Raw genomic sequence first — 13,662 nt, 5'->3', positions numbered from 1 at the left:
GGCGGCGGGCGGGGCGCCCCGCGTGTCGTGTCCGCTCCCGCCCAATCGCGGGCCCGGGCGTGGCGCTTCGGTTGCCGGGGCAGGGGCGGGCCGGGCATCGCCGTCGCGGCCGTCAACATCCTCATTACCGTCATCGCCATGGTGAGCGGGGACACGGGGCCGGGGACAGCGGCGGCTCCGCGGGCAGAGCCCCTCCGTGCCGCGGGAGGGACGCGCCCGGATCCGCCCGACCCTTGGCTCAGGGGCCCGCGGGGCGCAGCCGGGGGTGTTTGAAGGGGCCGTTCGGGCTCGTTGGTGCCCGGCTGTTGGGAAGCTGCTGCTGCTGCCCCCCGCGGAGCTGCCCTGAGTTGGGAATAGACTGTGCCAGGAGCTCGGGTGACCGGGCGGGAAGGCAGTGGTGCATTTGGAAGAGACAATACGTCTCAGGTGCCGCAGTCTTTATTCCTGACTGGATCTGCTGTGTAGTAATGCAGGGCAGACGACAGGATGCCATTGCAGGGGCAGTAATAAGAAAAATCCAGTTTGCACTGTAATCTCGAGGAGGGTGGTTGGGCACTGGAACAGGCCCCAAGGGAATTGGTCAGAGTTCGAGAAGTGTTTGGACAATGCTCTCACACATAGGGAGTGAGTCTGGAGGCTGCCACGCGCAGGGCCTGGAGTTCCACTCGACGGTCCTTGTGGTTCCCTTTCATCATAGCATATTCTGTGATTATAATGAAACTCAACTGGGTCCCCGTTGCCCAAGATGGTGTGCAACCCCAGTGTTATAGAGCTGATTAAAAAATCAACAGTTTTGAGCTGCATTTTGTACTCAAACTCATATGCAGGACACATGCAGTAGCCAGGGACATGCGCCTGTGGGTGGGTCCAGCCTTACCCACCTGTCCTCAGCACCTCAGATTTTCCCCAGACCCTCCAGCAGCTTATTTTGCACCTTGCTTTTGGAGCATTAACTAAAGATCACCATTTGCCACTTACATAGAAATGCCACTGTTTGTTTTCAGATAAAGGGGTTACAAGTGTTCTGTTTAATCCACGTAAAACTGTAATTTTCAATTCCTCATATTCAGTCGGCAGAAGTCCTGCTTTGTGAGTTGTACCTTAGGTAAAGCATTTGCTTTGTTTACATTGATTGTCACTGACTTTGACGTGTTTCTAACCTTTTATTTCTGGGGTGACACCAACTTAACTTCATTAAGCAGTTCGAAATCTTATAGCAACCTCTAACAAAATGTTTCATGGCAAGTTTGTTTAATTTCTTTTGAAAAGCCTTCAGTGATAGGAACTACGTGATCAATTGTCATAATTTCATTGCATGATGATTTTTATAGGTTGCTGAGTTTTTTCCTGTTATATTCTGTGCTGGAAATTATACCAGTGATTATTTGTTCTGTTCTTTGTGGTTAAAGATATTCCATTTTGTCTTTTATTTGTAGAAGTACTTGAAGATTTTAATTTTGCCCTTTCCTAATTTCACATTTTTCTTCTGTAAACAAATTCTGTTCTCTTAATAGTTTTCTTCTGGTAACTGTGGTTTTAAAATGTAGTCATTTTCCACTCTGCCTGCAGTTTTCTCTGAATGTGGTGTTTAACCTTCAGGTTTCTTCCCAGCTACATTGTGTTCCACTGCTGCTGAACAGAGCAAAATATTTGTTTCTTGTGTCTCACATCTTCATATTGTCAAAGTTAACATATTTGTTTTTTTCCTGAACTGTTTTGCACTCTCACTACAACCTAAAATATATCAGATTTCCTGTGATCTGGCCAATTTCTCCCCTCATATTTGAATTTTTATTGTAATACTTTGCATTTGTTTCTATAGAATTTTCATATTATCATGCTGATTTCTACTTCTAAGATGCTTGCAATCTTTCCCACACCTTAGTTGTCAGCCCAGATTCTGGAAGTGTGCTTTCTCAGTTTCATTTTCAGAGTAGTAAGAAAGATCTGCAATAAAACAGGTGCATGGCAGATCATTGTGGAGCACCATCTGACTCCCAGTTGGCCCGGGAAGTATTCCTAATTACATCTTCATATGATAGATGTAACTGCTCTTTAGTTTAGGCCACAATGCCTTATTCAGCTTATCAGATTCTCAGGTGTCAGATTAAAAGCCTTATCAGTTGCCTTTTTGTCACAACTGTGGCTTCTCCCTTGCTCACTGTGTCAGGAAAAGATTTGTTCTTGACAAATTTTTATGTTATTGTTGTCTTAGATGTTCAATAACCAGCTATGTAATAACTGGTTTCATTATCTCCCCAAACACTGCCTCTCTTGCCCTTCTCCTGTGCCCTTGAAGTGTGGGACCTTTCTTCTCTGGCTTTGAAGTGTTACAGAGTCCTGTTGGTCTCTTTCATAATTAAAAACCCACTAATTTTTCCACTCATATACCCTGCATTGTGGCAGTTCCCTAAAATGCATTAAGAATAATTTGGCAGCTGGGAGGTGATGGGAGAACAGATGTTTGGGAATGAGTGCTGCTCATGTGGACACAGGATCCTGGGAAAGGGCTGAGTTATGTGACTGTGGGATGCCATGACTTTATGCACCTGACCCATCTTAAAGCTGTTCAGAACATCTTTTCTCAGGAGCAAAGTCAGAATATAAAAGATGTCTTCTGGTGGATTCTAATACTGACCTATAAGCTGGACTTTAGCCTCAGCATTTTAATTAGATTCTGAAAGTAATGGATTTTGGGTTAGGAAGCTTGACCAACCTTTAGTACTATGTTGCTTCCACTTAATCATGTAACTTCAGTAAGTTTTAACATATATGCCTACTCAGATAAAATCTTTTACAAGTCATCTCATGGCCACAGAAAGAACAAGGTAGTAACTTTTAGTGGAATCAGTTTGGACTGTATTTGTGTCACCCCCTGTACTCCACTCACGTGCAAGCGGTGCTCTGGAAGTGGTTGTGTGCATTGTAAAACTGGGCAGGCATACTGCTGTTGTGGCAGAAGCTGAGGGAAAGGGACAAATGTTCTGAAATATCCTGCAGTTATTAGTCAAACAGCACTTTGGCTTTACAGCCTGCTAATCAGTGGAGACCAGCTTTCCTTGTCATCAAATGGCTGCATTTCAGATCAGTTCTGGTGCATTCTGGTGTCTGGTTTCTAATTGTGTGAGACCTGGCTGCTGTGGACAGGGAGCAGTAAATTCCCAGAGGGAAACCTGCTTTTCTCCACCCAACATGTGCTCTCCCTCTTGGCTGCTGGAGTGCTCTGCTGTTCTGTGATGGTACCTTTCATACAGTCACATACAGAGATGTATTTGTCCATGATCTTAACAACCTTAGTTTCTCTTGATTCATGAGTTTGGTGCACTCTGACACTTGAAAGTGTTTCAGATATGGAAGTTCAGCATTTTCCAGAGAACAATGAGCTCTGTTCGCTGGAGATCCAGAGCCTGATTGCAGTGGAAATTCTGCACCTAGGCGCAATTTAGAGGATTTCCTTTTCTTCCGCCCTTTGGAACAGTTATTGTCCCCTGCATTCTGACAGCTGCATTCTGCATTGTAAAGACTCTTTGAACAACAGGACAGACAAATTATTTCCTTCTTGTGCATAAAGACATCAAGGCACATAAAAGCCAGGTGACTTGACTAATTTCTGGTTTTGACCTTATGGATGTAGAAGGACAGAATTAGTGGAATTTAAGTGTCCAACTACCTTAGTTCTTTTTGCAAAGTTAAGGGAAAATATATATGAAATTTACTTTCCTGGTTTCCAGGGCTTGCAGTCTTGTAATTTTGACAAAAGACTTATGTATATCAAGGGATGAGAAGTTCAGCCCACTTCAACAGAAAATTTGACACCTTGTGTGTTATATGTTTGCTGTAATTATTATTATCATCAGTTCATTAGTAAAATCCACAGCTTGGAGAACATCAACATGGAAATCATCACCCTTTAGACAAGACAGGGAAGAAAAATGAGAATTTTTTTAAAGTGCTTTGGTTCATCACTGGAAAATACTTCTTTTTTTAGAAATGGGTCTTAGAAAATGAATCAGGAATTTATAGAACTTGACAATAGTGAGGCCTGGGTTCTCATGGCATGTTCAGATTTTCAGCCGAAGACTTTGTAAAGGCAGAACAGCTCATGGGGCTGTGTTGGTTTACAGGAGTTTCTCTTGGGACCCAGTGATCTCAACCATACTGGATGATCTGGTAAAATGGAATAATTTTGATGAAGATCTGTCATTCAGAACTGCTCATATAAACAGACTAAACTCTTCCCTGCTAATAGACTTTCCTGAACAAATGCAAGTTTATAAAATGACTTTTTGTAATTTTCAAATTGCTCACTTCCTGTTGCAAAACAGCTGCTATTAAAAAAAAAAAAAGGCATTTTAAACTCTTCCAGGAAATGTGCAATATCTCTGCAAAAGACACTTTCCTAATGCTTAAGAAATTTTGCTTCTTTGGTCTTCAAACAAAACTCAGTTTCACTCGAGTGACAGCTGGTGATTACATTGAATTTTCCTCAGCTGCACAGTGGCCTGATCCTGTCCGTTGAAAATTTGCAAGGCAGAACCAACCACAAAGACAATTCTCTGTACGTAATGTCCAACTCTTGTTTGCAGTATTTCATCACAGGGAAAAAAAATTGTATGCAGTGTAAGGAGAAAATAAGCAAAATGCTATCAGGTAGCCTCTAACTTCTTATTTCCTGTGAGCATCAGGAGAGTGTCATGGTTTTGTCTTGAATGGTGATTGCAAACAGTGGAAATTTGCTTCTTCAGCACGTAGGCTGTGTGCATTGCATAAGATGTAGCTGATAAAATAACCAAGTCTTTGGCACTCTGTCAAGCAAGTTTGAAAACTGTCAAAACTGTTTGAAAACCCCCATAACTTTCCTTTGTTCCAAGAACTCACTCTGGGTTTGATGTTGACATCTTTATGACATTATGTGCTTTATAAAATACCACCCTACAAATACAAAGTTGAGAGGTTTAGAATCCATGTGATAAATAACCTCTTACTGTAGCCAAGTCTTGGCTTTGGTTTGCAGAAATTACCACCTCTCCAAATGTAATTTTAGATTAATTGATGGATCTTCTGATGGGCTGGCTCAAACAGGTGACATTGTGATAGTCAAAGTTACCTAACATTGTCTTATGATACTGATCTCCCTTTGTCACCCAGAGTTGTCTGTCCAGATCCTTTGGGTTGTGGGTACAGATCTTAATAACTGACATGTCGGTCCTAATGGTATGTTGGGTTTTTTAAAAGTTTATATATTGCTAGAAACTCAAGAAGTTCAGGAATTACTCAGTGAACCAGTGCCAGGAATAAAGAAAAGTACAAACTTTCAGTTAGCAGTAAAAAATAATAGAATTTTGTGACAGAGGCAGTAGTTATTTATAGAGATGTTCCAGGCAGATGTGGGTAAAATTTACAGTTAACCATCAGAGCTCAGCACTTTTTGAAAGTACATCTAAATTGTTCTTAATACAGGAACCCAGCTAGTCTGTGTTAGATCAGGAGCAGCTTGGAAGGATGAGCATTACCTTTGGGCAAAGAGACACCGAGCTATAATTACAACCATAGAATCATCATTTAGGATGGAAGGGACCTCAGACCTGCTCAAAACAGGTCTAACCAGACCAGGCTGTTCCAGGCTGTGTCCTGGCAAGTCCTGAACATCTCCCAAGATGGAGATTGCACACATCTGGGCATCCAATGCCCGTGCTTGACCACCCACTTGGTAATTCTTTTTTTTTCTCGTGTATGACTGGAATATTCTGTGTTTCCATATGTGTCCTTTGCTTTTTTTGCTCTCACTGTGCACCTTCAGGAAAAGTCTAGATCCATCTTGTTGGTGTATTTCACTTGGGCAGTTGCAGACAGCAGTAAGGTCACGCTCAGCCTTCTCTAATCTGAGTGGGCTCAGTTCTCCCAGCCTCCTCACGTGTCCTGTTCTTCAGACCATGAATGCCTTGGTGGCCAGAGGCTAAGCACTAAGAACTGAGCCTTTTAGGTTTGATAGTGTCTGTTTCCTTTGAGCCAAAGGAGTAGTGACCCTCCAAAAAGTGGTTTTGGCTGTTCAGTTGCCCATTTTAGTGTCAGTTTCTAGAATCCTATGGTGATCTAGTATATCTGGGTGGGATACTCTGTTAGTCATGAAGTGGCTAGTGAGAATCAATGGTTGTAGGTAATAATATTATCTATTGCTCTAAGTCTGAAGAGGGCTTTTCCATAAACACTGACTTTTAACTATAATTGTAGCTGCAAGAAATAATCACCAAAAGTACAATTTCCTGACAGTGAGCACTGTGCTTTCCCTAATGCATCCAAACTATTTTGTGTTCCCTTGTGTCCTTAACCAGATGAAAACCAGAGGCTCTGGTGCCTGAGCAAGACACCAAGGTCACTCAGTAGTGTTGTGTGGGTGGAACCCCACAGTTCTCTCCCAGTCAGGAAAATGGAAAGAAAAAACAGCATAAGGGGAGTAAATTATGTATGGCAGGGCTTTGGAGCACGCTGTCACAGTTTAATACTAAGAATGACAGCTTAGCAAGTATTTTCATCTATAATGAGCGTATCTCAGATCAGATGAGCACATACAAGAGGTAGAAGTTTGGGTCTTTTTTCTCACATTCTGTGCCTATTAGCGTTATGAGATAAATTCTGTGAGGTGCCTTTATGAGTTGTTCTGGAGTGGGCAGCTCTGATACTCACTTAAGAACTGTGGTATTGAGAATTTTGGGAGGGTGTGGGATTGGCATTGGGAGGGTGGGCCTTGAGGAAGGCCAGGCATTGAGGAAGGCCACCTGCCCATGTGCCTCAGTTTTCCTGTGTGAAAGGACTTCATCACCCTGGCTGTTGGGATCTGTGCTTTATCATTTAGCCATTTCTACCTCCTCTTGTGAGGTTACTAGTTTTTAAGCTCTAGGTGTACTGGGAAGAGATAGCAATGGCTTCTAACTGATCATTTCAGAAGTGAATTCTTGAGGTTTAAATAAGGTGCTCAACCTGTCCTTGGGCACCAGAGGGTGCTCATGTCTTTGGAAAGAGGTGCTCTCCCGAGATGTGTTTCTGAGAGCCTGTTGCATGATCTTTGTTTGCATGGGATCCTCCATGATTGTAACTACCTTAATTATCTTTTTTTAAAAATCGCACTTTTCCTGCAAAATACTCCAACACACTTGGAAGGAGAGCTACGTATAAGAGAGGGCTACATATGGGAAGTGGAGAGAGGTGGGTAGGCATGCTTGAGCCTGTGTACCTGTTCTTGCCCATTTAACTGTGATCCCTCACTAAATTTAATACTCCTCCTATTTTTAGCCTTTCCTTGTTTTCTTTCTCCCACTGTAGGGACTGTACCGTGCTCTATGTTTTCTAGTTACATAGGAGCAATGCTGTCCTCGCCCTGTCCCGTGGTCTCTTTTACAGTACGCTCTTTGAACTGAGAGCTTTTGAGTCGGAAGACTCCCAAATCACTGGGACGGAGCAGAAGAACTGTGGTCTGGATCCAGTCCTTGCAGCTGCTGACATTCTGGACTAGCAGTGTTTCCTGGAGGCAGCTGCAGAGGCAGTGGGCTGGGCGGCATTTTCCCTTTCTGACTTCTTCCACAGATGCCTGGTTCCTGTGCTCCAGTGAAGGGTCTGTGGAGGGAGGAAATCAGGATGAACTGACTCACCTGCCTCTGCTGTGCTTTGTCAAAATGAATGGGGCTAAATAGTACAAATATTTTAGCTATTAAATCTTGTTATGGTTCAATGAAAGGAGTGATGGTGATGATTATTCCCATTTTACAAAAGTGGGGAAAATAGCCTCCTTTTTCAAAAGGTCCTGAACATCAAATGCACTAATGCAGGGGGCAGTTGAGTAGGTGGAACTAAGCAATCTTATTCAACTATGTATGGGATTGGAATCTCAGTCACTGTCTTCATCCAGCAGAGATGTTTGCATCTCAGGGGAATAACATAGTTCAGTTGTGCAAATCTGATAACAAAAGTCCTATGCTTTGGGAGAGAAAGAATCTGTAAATTGTAGAACAAATATTCATCAAGTGAACCTGTAAAAAAAGTCTGTTAGGATTGGCAGAGTTTGGGAATATGATTACAGTCACCCACAGAAGATTTTGATTTCTTGCTTTACTAGTGGGAAATTGCTGAACAGCTTTTATCATGAGAACTTCTGTTTGCATGTAACTTGTCATTAGTCTGACTTCAGAATAAATTATGACCGTGACATCTGTGGGCTGAAATCTGGATTTAGTCCAACTACCTTAGAATTTGACACAATCTGAGAAAAAGTAAATCCAGCATTAGTTAATCAGTAGTGCAGACAACACACTAGCTGTTACTGCCCACAGCAGTGAATGAGAAACGTGTCAGCACAGTTATCAGCTTCATAGGACCATAAATTGCTACTAGACCGTGGCAAGCTCTGACTGTTCCAGGTGGATGCAGTGTGTGTGGTTTTCAGAGCATTCCCACAGACTCCTGGGTGCTAATTGCTCGTGATATTGGCTGGCTGAAGGACCTGCTCTCCCTTAGCTGTGATTCCAAGGCAACCAACTAGTTCTTGTTAGAAAAGCTTTTCAGAAGATTATTATGAGCTGAGATAATCTGAAGATGCTGTAGGCATTATAATGCTTTGAAGTGCTGTTAACAGCTTTAGTTTAGGATTTGTAGGTGCTTCTAGTTCCCAGCTGCTTGTAGCTTTCTCCAGTTTTAACCATTCTGTGTAAAGATTTCCAGATTAATTCTACAAGAGGTTGAAAATTTAATGGAATACCTGAATAAGAATATGTGGGGAGTAAATCTGAAAAGTGCTTCAGAATCTTATTAAACTACACACAAAAAAACACCAAAACAAAACAACAAAAAAATCAGTGTTCCTTTGGAAAGCTTTAGTTCTAAAAATACTGGAAATTGAAAGCTAAAGGTTTGGCAGAGGAATGGTTTTCTGTGAAAGGAAACTACCTTTGAGTATTGACATCAGCTTTAATGTTTGGCCAAATTTTGAGCCTTTTAGAAATGTTTTTGCTCGAAGTCCAATGTTGGATGGATCTTGTAATGGGGTGTGCGCAGGTAGCTCAGTGTTTCACTTCTGGCATCATGTGGCGGCGTTAATCTCGCCGTGGGAAGGTGGACACAGAGCATTCAGCGGCTGACCCTGGCAGAATGAGTTCTGCCACTACTGGCTGATTAAGTGCAAAGCACCTAAACTTTGTGCTCAGATGTGATTATGTGGGATGACCTGCATTGCAAATCGTGCTCTGAGTCAGGGAACAGCTCTGCTTTTGCTTAAATCACTGTCAGGCTCTGCTGGAGTTGGTGGAGGCAGACGTGCTGAGCACTACTGATTGCTTTGAGAGGAATTACCTGTCATCATGTAATTACGAGTGCAATAATATGTGATCCTATCATCTGCAGCTTTATAAATGTGCAATAAATGGCCACAAGTTCTGCTAAAGACGAGATGTAGCTTCTAAAGGTCTTCTAAAGCTAAACCTGTCTGGACAGAGCAGTGAGGAGCAGTATGGCATCCTTGATGTGTTTTAGAGAAACTCTTTTCAATAATTAGAAAAATAACATGAATCCTGTAAATAAGTATTCAAGTATGACATGCAATTGTAGAGTGAAATTTTCACTGGGTAGGCTTTGCTTTCTACAAGGAGAGGATAGAAAGAGATGCGCTTATAAAATTCATCAGTGCGCCTTTGAGTACACGGCTTAGGTTGAGAATTGTCTGTAGTCAAGACATTGTCATGGAAATTGCAGTTGCCAGATGTTTTTCCTTTTGAAAAGTGATCTTTTGATTTCACTTTTTCACTAAAGAAGAGCCTGTTGAGAAAGTAGTGGGAGGTGCAACAGCAGTGAGGGGGCTGCAAAATTGGAGTTCTAAAAATTATTCCGACTTGTGTGTCAGAAACATGAATAGAAGAGGAGGAGGAAAATGAGTTTTAAGAGACAGAGCTAATTGAGTGCTCTATCTACACAGTGTTGTGGATTTAAGTTTTGCCTGGAAAATATCCTGTATTACATAAACTGTGAAGGCAGAAGATGGCTTTAATAACATAGCTTAATAAGTATGCACTGATGAGAATTCATTTTTGTATTTAAGGTGCACTAAAATGCTGAAAATCAGAGCACTTTCTGCCCTGCAGAATGTTAGACTTCACTGTGAGCTCGACTGTAGTTAGACAACAGAGAATCCAGGCAGGTATGGGCCTTTATTAAACACCTGAGCTGAAGAGAGGCTCTGGTCACAACAGTCGGGGATGAGAAACATGAATATAGAGAACCAGGCCTTATTATTTCTCATGCTTGCAGAAGTACTTGACTTTTTAAAGAGATTTTTTTAGAAATTTCAATTGTTTTAAGTGTTATTGAATTTTATTTTTCAGCTTTATGTCTGCAAAGTGTTGTCACCCTTCCATCAAAAAGTAGCACTCCTAACACACTGGTTAAGACTGTCTTTTAACCTAATTAAAGTTAGATTTTTTTTGGGTCTGGTGGTCTGAATCTGCGACCACTCGGGGCCATGTGGGAAGTTTGGCATCGTGCAGGGCCTGCACCTAAAAGCATTCAGCTGAAAATAAAGCAGGACTTTCCAGATGTTGAAATGGGAGAGCAGGAAGGCTATTTAAAGCATTTAAAGCAATCAGAGTATTTCTGGGGCTCTGGACAAAGCAGGTGCTGCTGCGATTGTGCTTCTGTCTCTGGCCTGCGGGGGGAGTATAACACTGTCAGTGGCTGCCTCTGGCTGAAGTTCTTGGCTCTTGCTCCTCAGAACAGGAGTTTGTCAGTCACTGCTTTCCATTTGCCCTGAAGCCCTCTTGCCTAGGAGGTAGCATTAAATCTGAAGTGGGAATTGCTCTGGGAGAGCAGTGGTTGGAGATTTATGGGCTTTGAGGAACAGTTTCAAATTCTTCATAACAGGACTTAGATACCTGGTAGAGGTTGATCGTACATTTATAGCAATATCTTCTGGACTTTGGAAGTTGATTATATGTTTATAACAACAGTTTCTGGGCCTAATTCTGAAAATAATGTTCTTGGTGAAAGCAGTTGGTCTGGTCCCACAGTTCACCCCTGTGAAGGCCAACTTCTGTCAAACGAATGCACCCAGCACAAATGGTGATAGTTGATGGGTTTTTTGTAGAAACTATAAAGAGGAAAGATCAAGATACCTCTTCACTGGCCATTTCAGCTTTTCTTTTGGTTGCCAAGCTGTAATACTTTTGTGATTTTTTAAGTCTTCTTCCTAAAAACATAAGGTATGTACATGTTCATGCATAAGCAGACTACTGGATGTTGGAGTCAATGAGCTTCAAGATATCTTCACATGAAATGTTTTATAATAACTAGTATTCTTATGCTTTGAAACCGTCTTATTTTTTATAAAGATACTCTTGCTTTTCCAAAGTATTTTTGAGAGTTCACCAACCTGGTTTGAAGGAGGAACAGGTTGTGAAAAAATTTTTCCTTAAAATTGTTTATTTTAAGAATTTTAGGCAGCTTCAGAGCAGCCTTTCCAGAAAGCTTTTTTGGTGTATTAGGAGAAATACGCATTTGGTATTTCTCACAGATTCAGACCACCAGACCAAAAAAAATCTAATTAGGTTAAAAGATAGTCTTAACCAGTGTGTGAGGAGTGTTACCCTGTTTTCTGTTTGGTGTGAGAATAGTTCCTGTCTGCTGATCCATCCAGTTCCCAGTGATTTTCATAGAAACAGCTTGGTCTGTTTCTATGAAAAAACCTTTACTGGAGGTTTTCCCTGTGACAGCAGAGTTTTACAAAATATAGAACACAATATCAATATAGAACAATATCAGGATGGATTGGATTCAGCTTTTACCGAGGTTTGTGCAGTCTTTTTATTGCTTCATTAGGAGGTGATTCAAATACTTTGATTCTTTTTCTCTTTGATCTGATTTCAGAGTCACTGAGAAAAATCGAAGGAGCAGCAGACAACAAAGGTGCACACTTAAAATGTAGCAATACTCTGCATGACTCCTGAAGCTGTAGTGTGTGAGCAATGGGCCCTGAGCCTGTGTCAGATAATGTCATGTATGCTGAAGTTCCTGACAGCCTGTGTAACCTCATAGAAACCAGATTGCTAATGGCATGTAAAGGTGCACTTTCTAGATACCTCAGGGCTTTCTGATTTTGAGAAATACTTTGGTACTGTTTCATGTGAAGTTCTCTTGAGCTGAAAAAAAATCAGCTCCTGATTCCCTGTGTTCTCGATTGTAAGAAAAACTCTAGTATGAAATTTCTAGTCAAAATCAGAGGAGGAGGAGAGAAGTAGTCACTCCAGAATAGTACAGTAGTGTGGCTGTCAAGTGAAGTATTTGGAAAACCAAATCCAGGTCTGTGTTCTTCATAGGACAAACCAGAGGGGTAAAGTTTCTCCACCTTTCCATGGGAATTCCTTAGTCCTTGAGCTGCTCTTTTACCACTGTTGCTTCTCATGAAAACCTTTGGAAGATCTGCTTTTGTTTTCCTGTGGACAGAAGCCTAGAAGGTTTACAGGACAAGATATTGTGTCCTAGAGGGTTTACAGGACAAGATATTGTGTCCTGTCCAACTTGTTAGGAATTCTGCTTCTTTTGGAGGTCTAGAAGGTTTACAGGACAAGATATTGTGTCCTGTAAAGCTTGTTAGGAATTCTGCTTCTTGGTTTATAATGTCCTTGGCAGTTCGGTTCCAAACACAGTTTCCCTATGCAGAGTTTTCTGGGAGCACAGTTCTTTCATGGATGCTTGGATTTAGGTTCTAGAACTTAGTCCCATGCTGGCTGAGAAGGACTGCTTCCCCCATCACTTTCAGAAGTAAGTACAAAATTTAGGATTTTTATTTCAGCTGTACTTCAGTAAATGTTTCATGTCCATAGAGCCATCCTATTGCATATTCACACATGCCAATATAAATAAAAAGCAAAAGATAGCAAAACCCAAATGTATTTAAATGTATTTAAATATTGTCCTGGGCAACTTACATAAGGAAGAGGAAAAAACCTTTCCATCATCACAGTAGGTGAACTCTTGACATTGCTGATCTCAGTTCTAGAGTTTACTGTGGAAAGGAGATGTAAATCCTGAGCTCAAGATAGCTGTTCTGGAAGTATCAGTATGTAAATGTAAAGTGCATAATCACTGCTGGGCTTTTTAATGGTAGCAATTATTCCACTAATGCGAGCATTTGTGAAAATATATTTCTCCCCCATTAGTTATTACTTGTTTAATTGCATAGTCATGAGAGCAGAGACTATGTGTGATTTTAATGAGGGAATGGTACAGAAATGAATGGAAATTAATTCTTTGAAGCAAGAATTTTCTGAGTTATAATGTACTTATAGATTCACTTGATTTGTTATTTCTTGAGCTGTTCAAAGGAATGTGATTTCAGTGGTGGCTAAGATGCCTGTCCCATTTCCTGGGGGAATGAACTGATCCCTGGTCAAGAGCTGTGAAATATTCCCCTTTCAGGACTCATTCTCGGTCTGAAGCAGTGTGGTGCATTGAACGTGTTACCCCCTGGCAGGTCACCACTGTTCTCTAATCACTCTTCCTTGGAGAGTTATTTTCTCTGAGTTTCCTTTGTTAGAAGGATGGACAGAAGCTAACAATGAAACTTAGCTTGCCTCCCACAGTACTTCCTGATCCTTGGGACTCCTTCCCAGTTTGCAGTCAGGACAC

The 13,662-nt window shown here is 41.5% G+C and overlaps 1 protein-coding gene across 1 annotated transcript in view; it reads left to right on the top strand.

Moving 5' to 3' along the window:
- NME7 (NME/NM23 family member 7) overlaps nucleotides 1-13,662 on the top strand; it is an 88,844-nt gene continuing 75,182 nt past the window's right edge. Inside the window, exon 1 of the mRNA XM_064721713.1 lies at nucleotides 1-141. Coding sequence (XP_064577783.1) covers nucleotides 139-141 — 3 coding nt within the window. The 5' untranslated portion in view covers nucleotides 1-138. The remainder of the gene's footprint in view (nucleotides 142-13,662) is intronic.

The sequence above is a fragment of the Zonotrichia leucophrys genome, chromosome 1, assembly GCF_028769735.1.
Source record: "Zonotrichia leucophrys gambelii isolate GWCS_2022_RI chromosome 1, RI_Zleu_2.0, whole genome shotgun sequence".
NCBI classification, from domain to species: Eukaryota; Metazoa; Chordata; class Aves; order Passeriformes; family Passerellidae; genus Zonotrichia; species Zonotrichia leucophrys.
The sequence above is the reverse complement of the archived record's forward strand: the minus strand, read 5'-3'. Positions and strand labels throughout refer to the sequence as shown.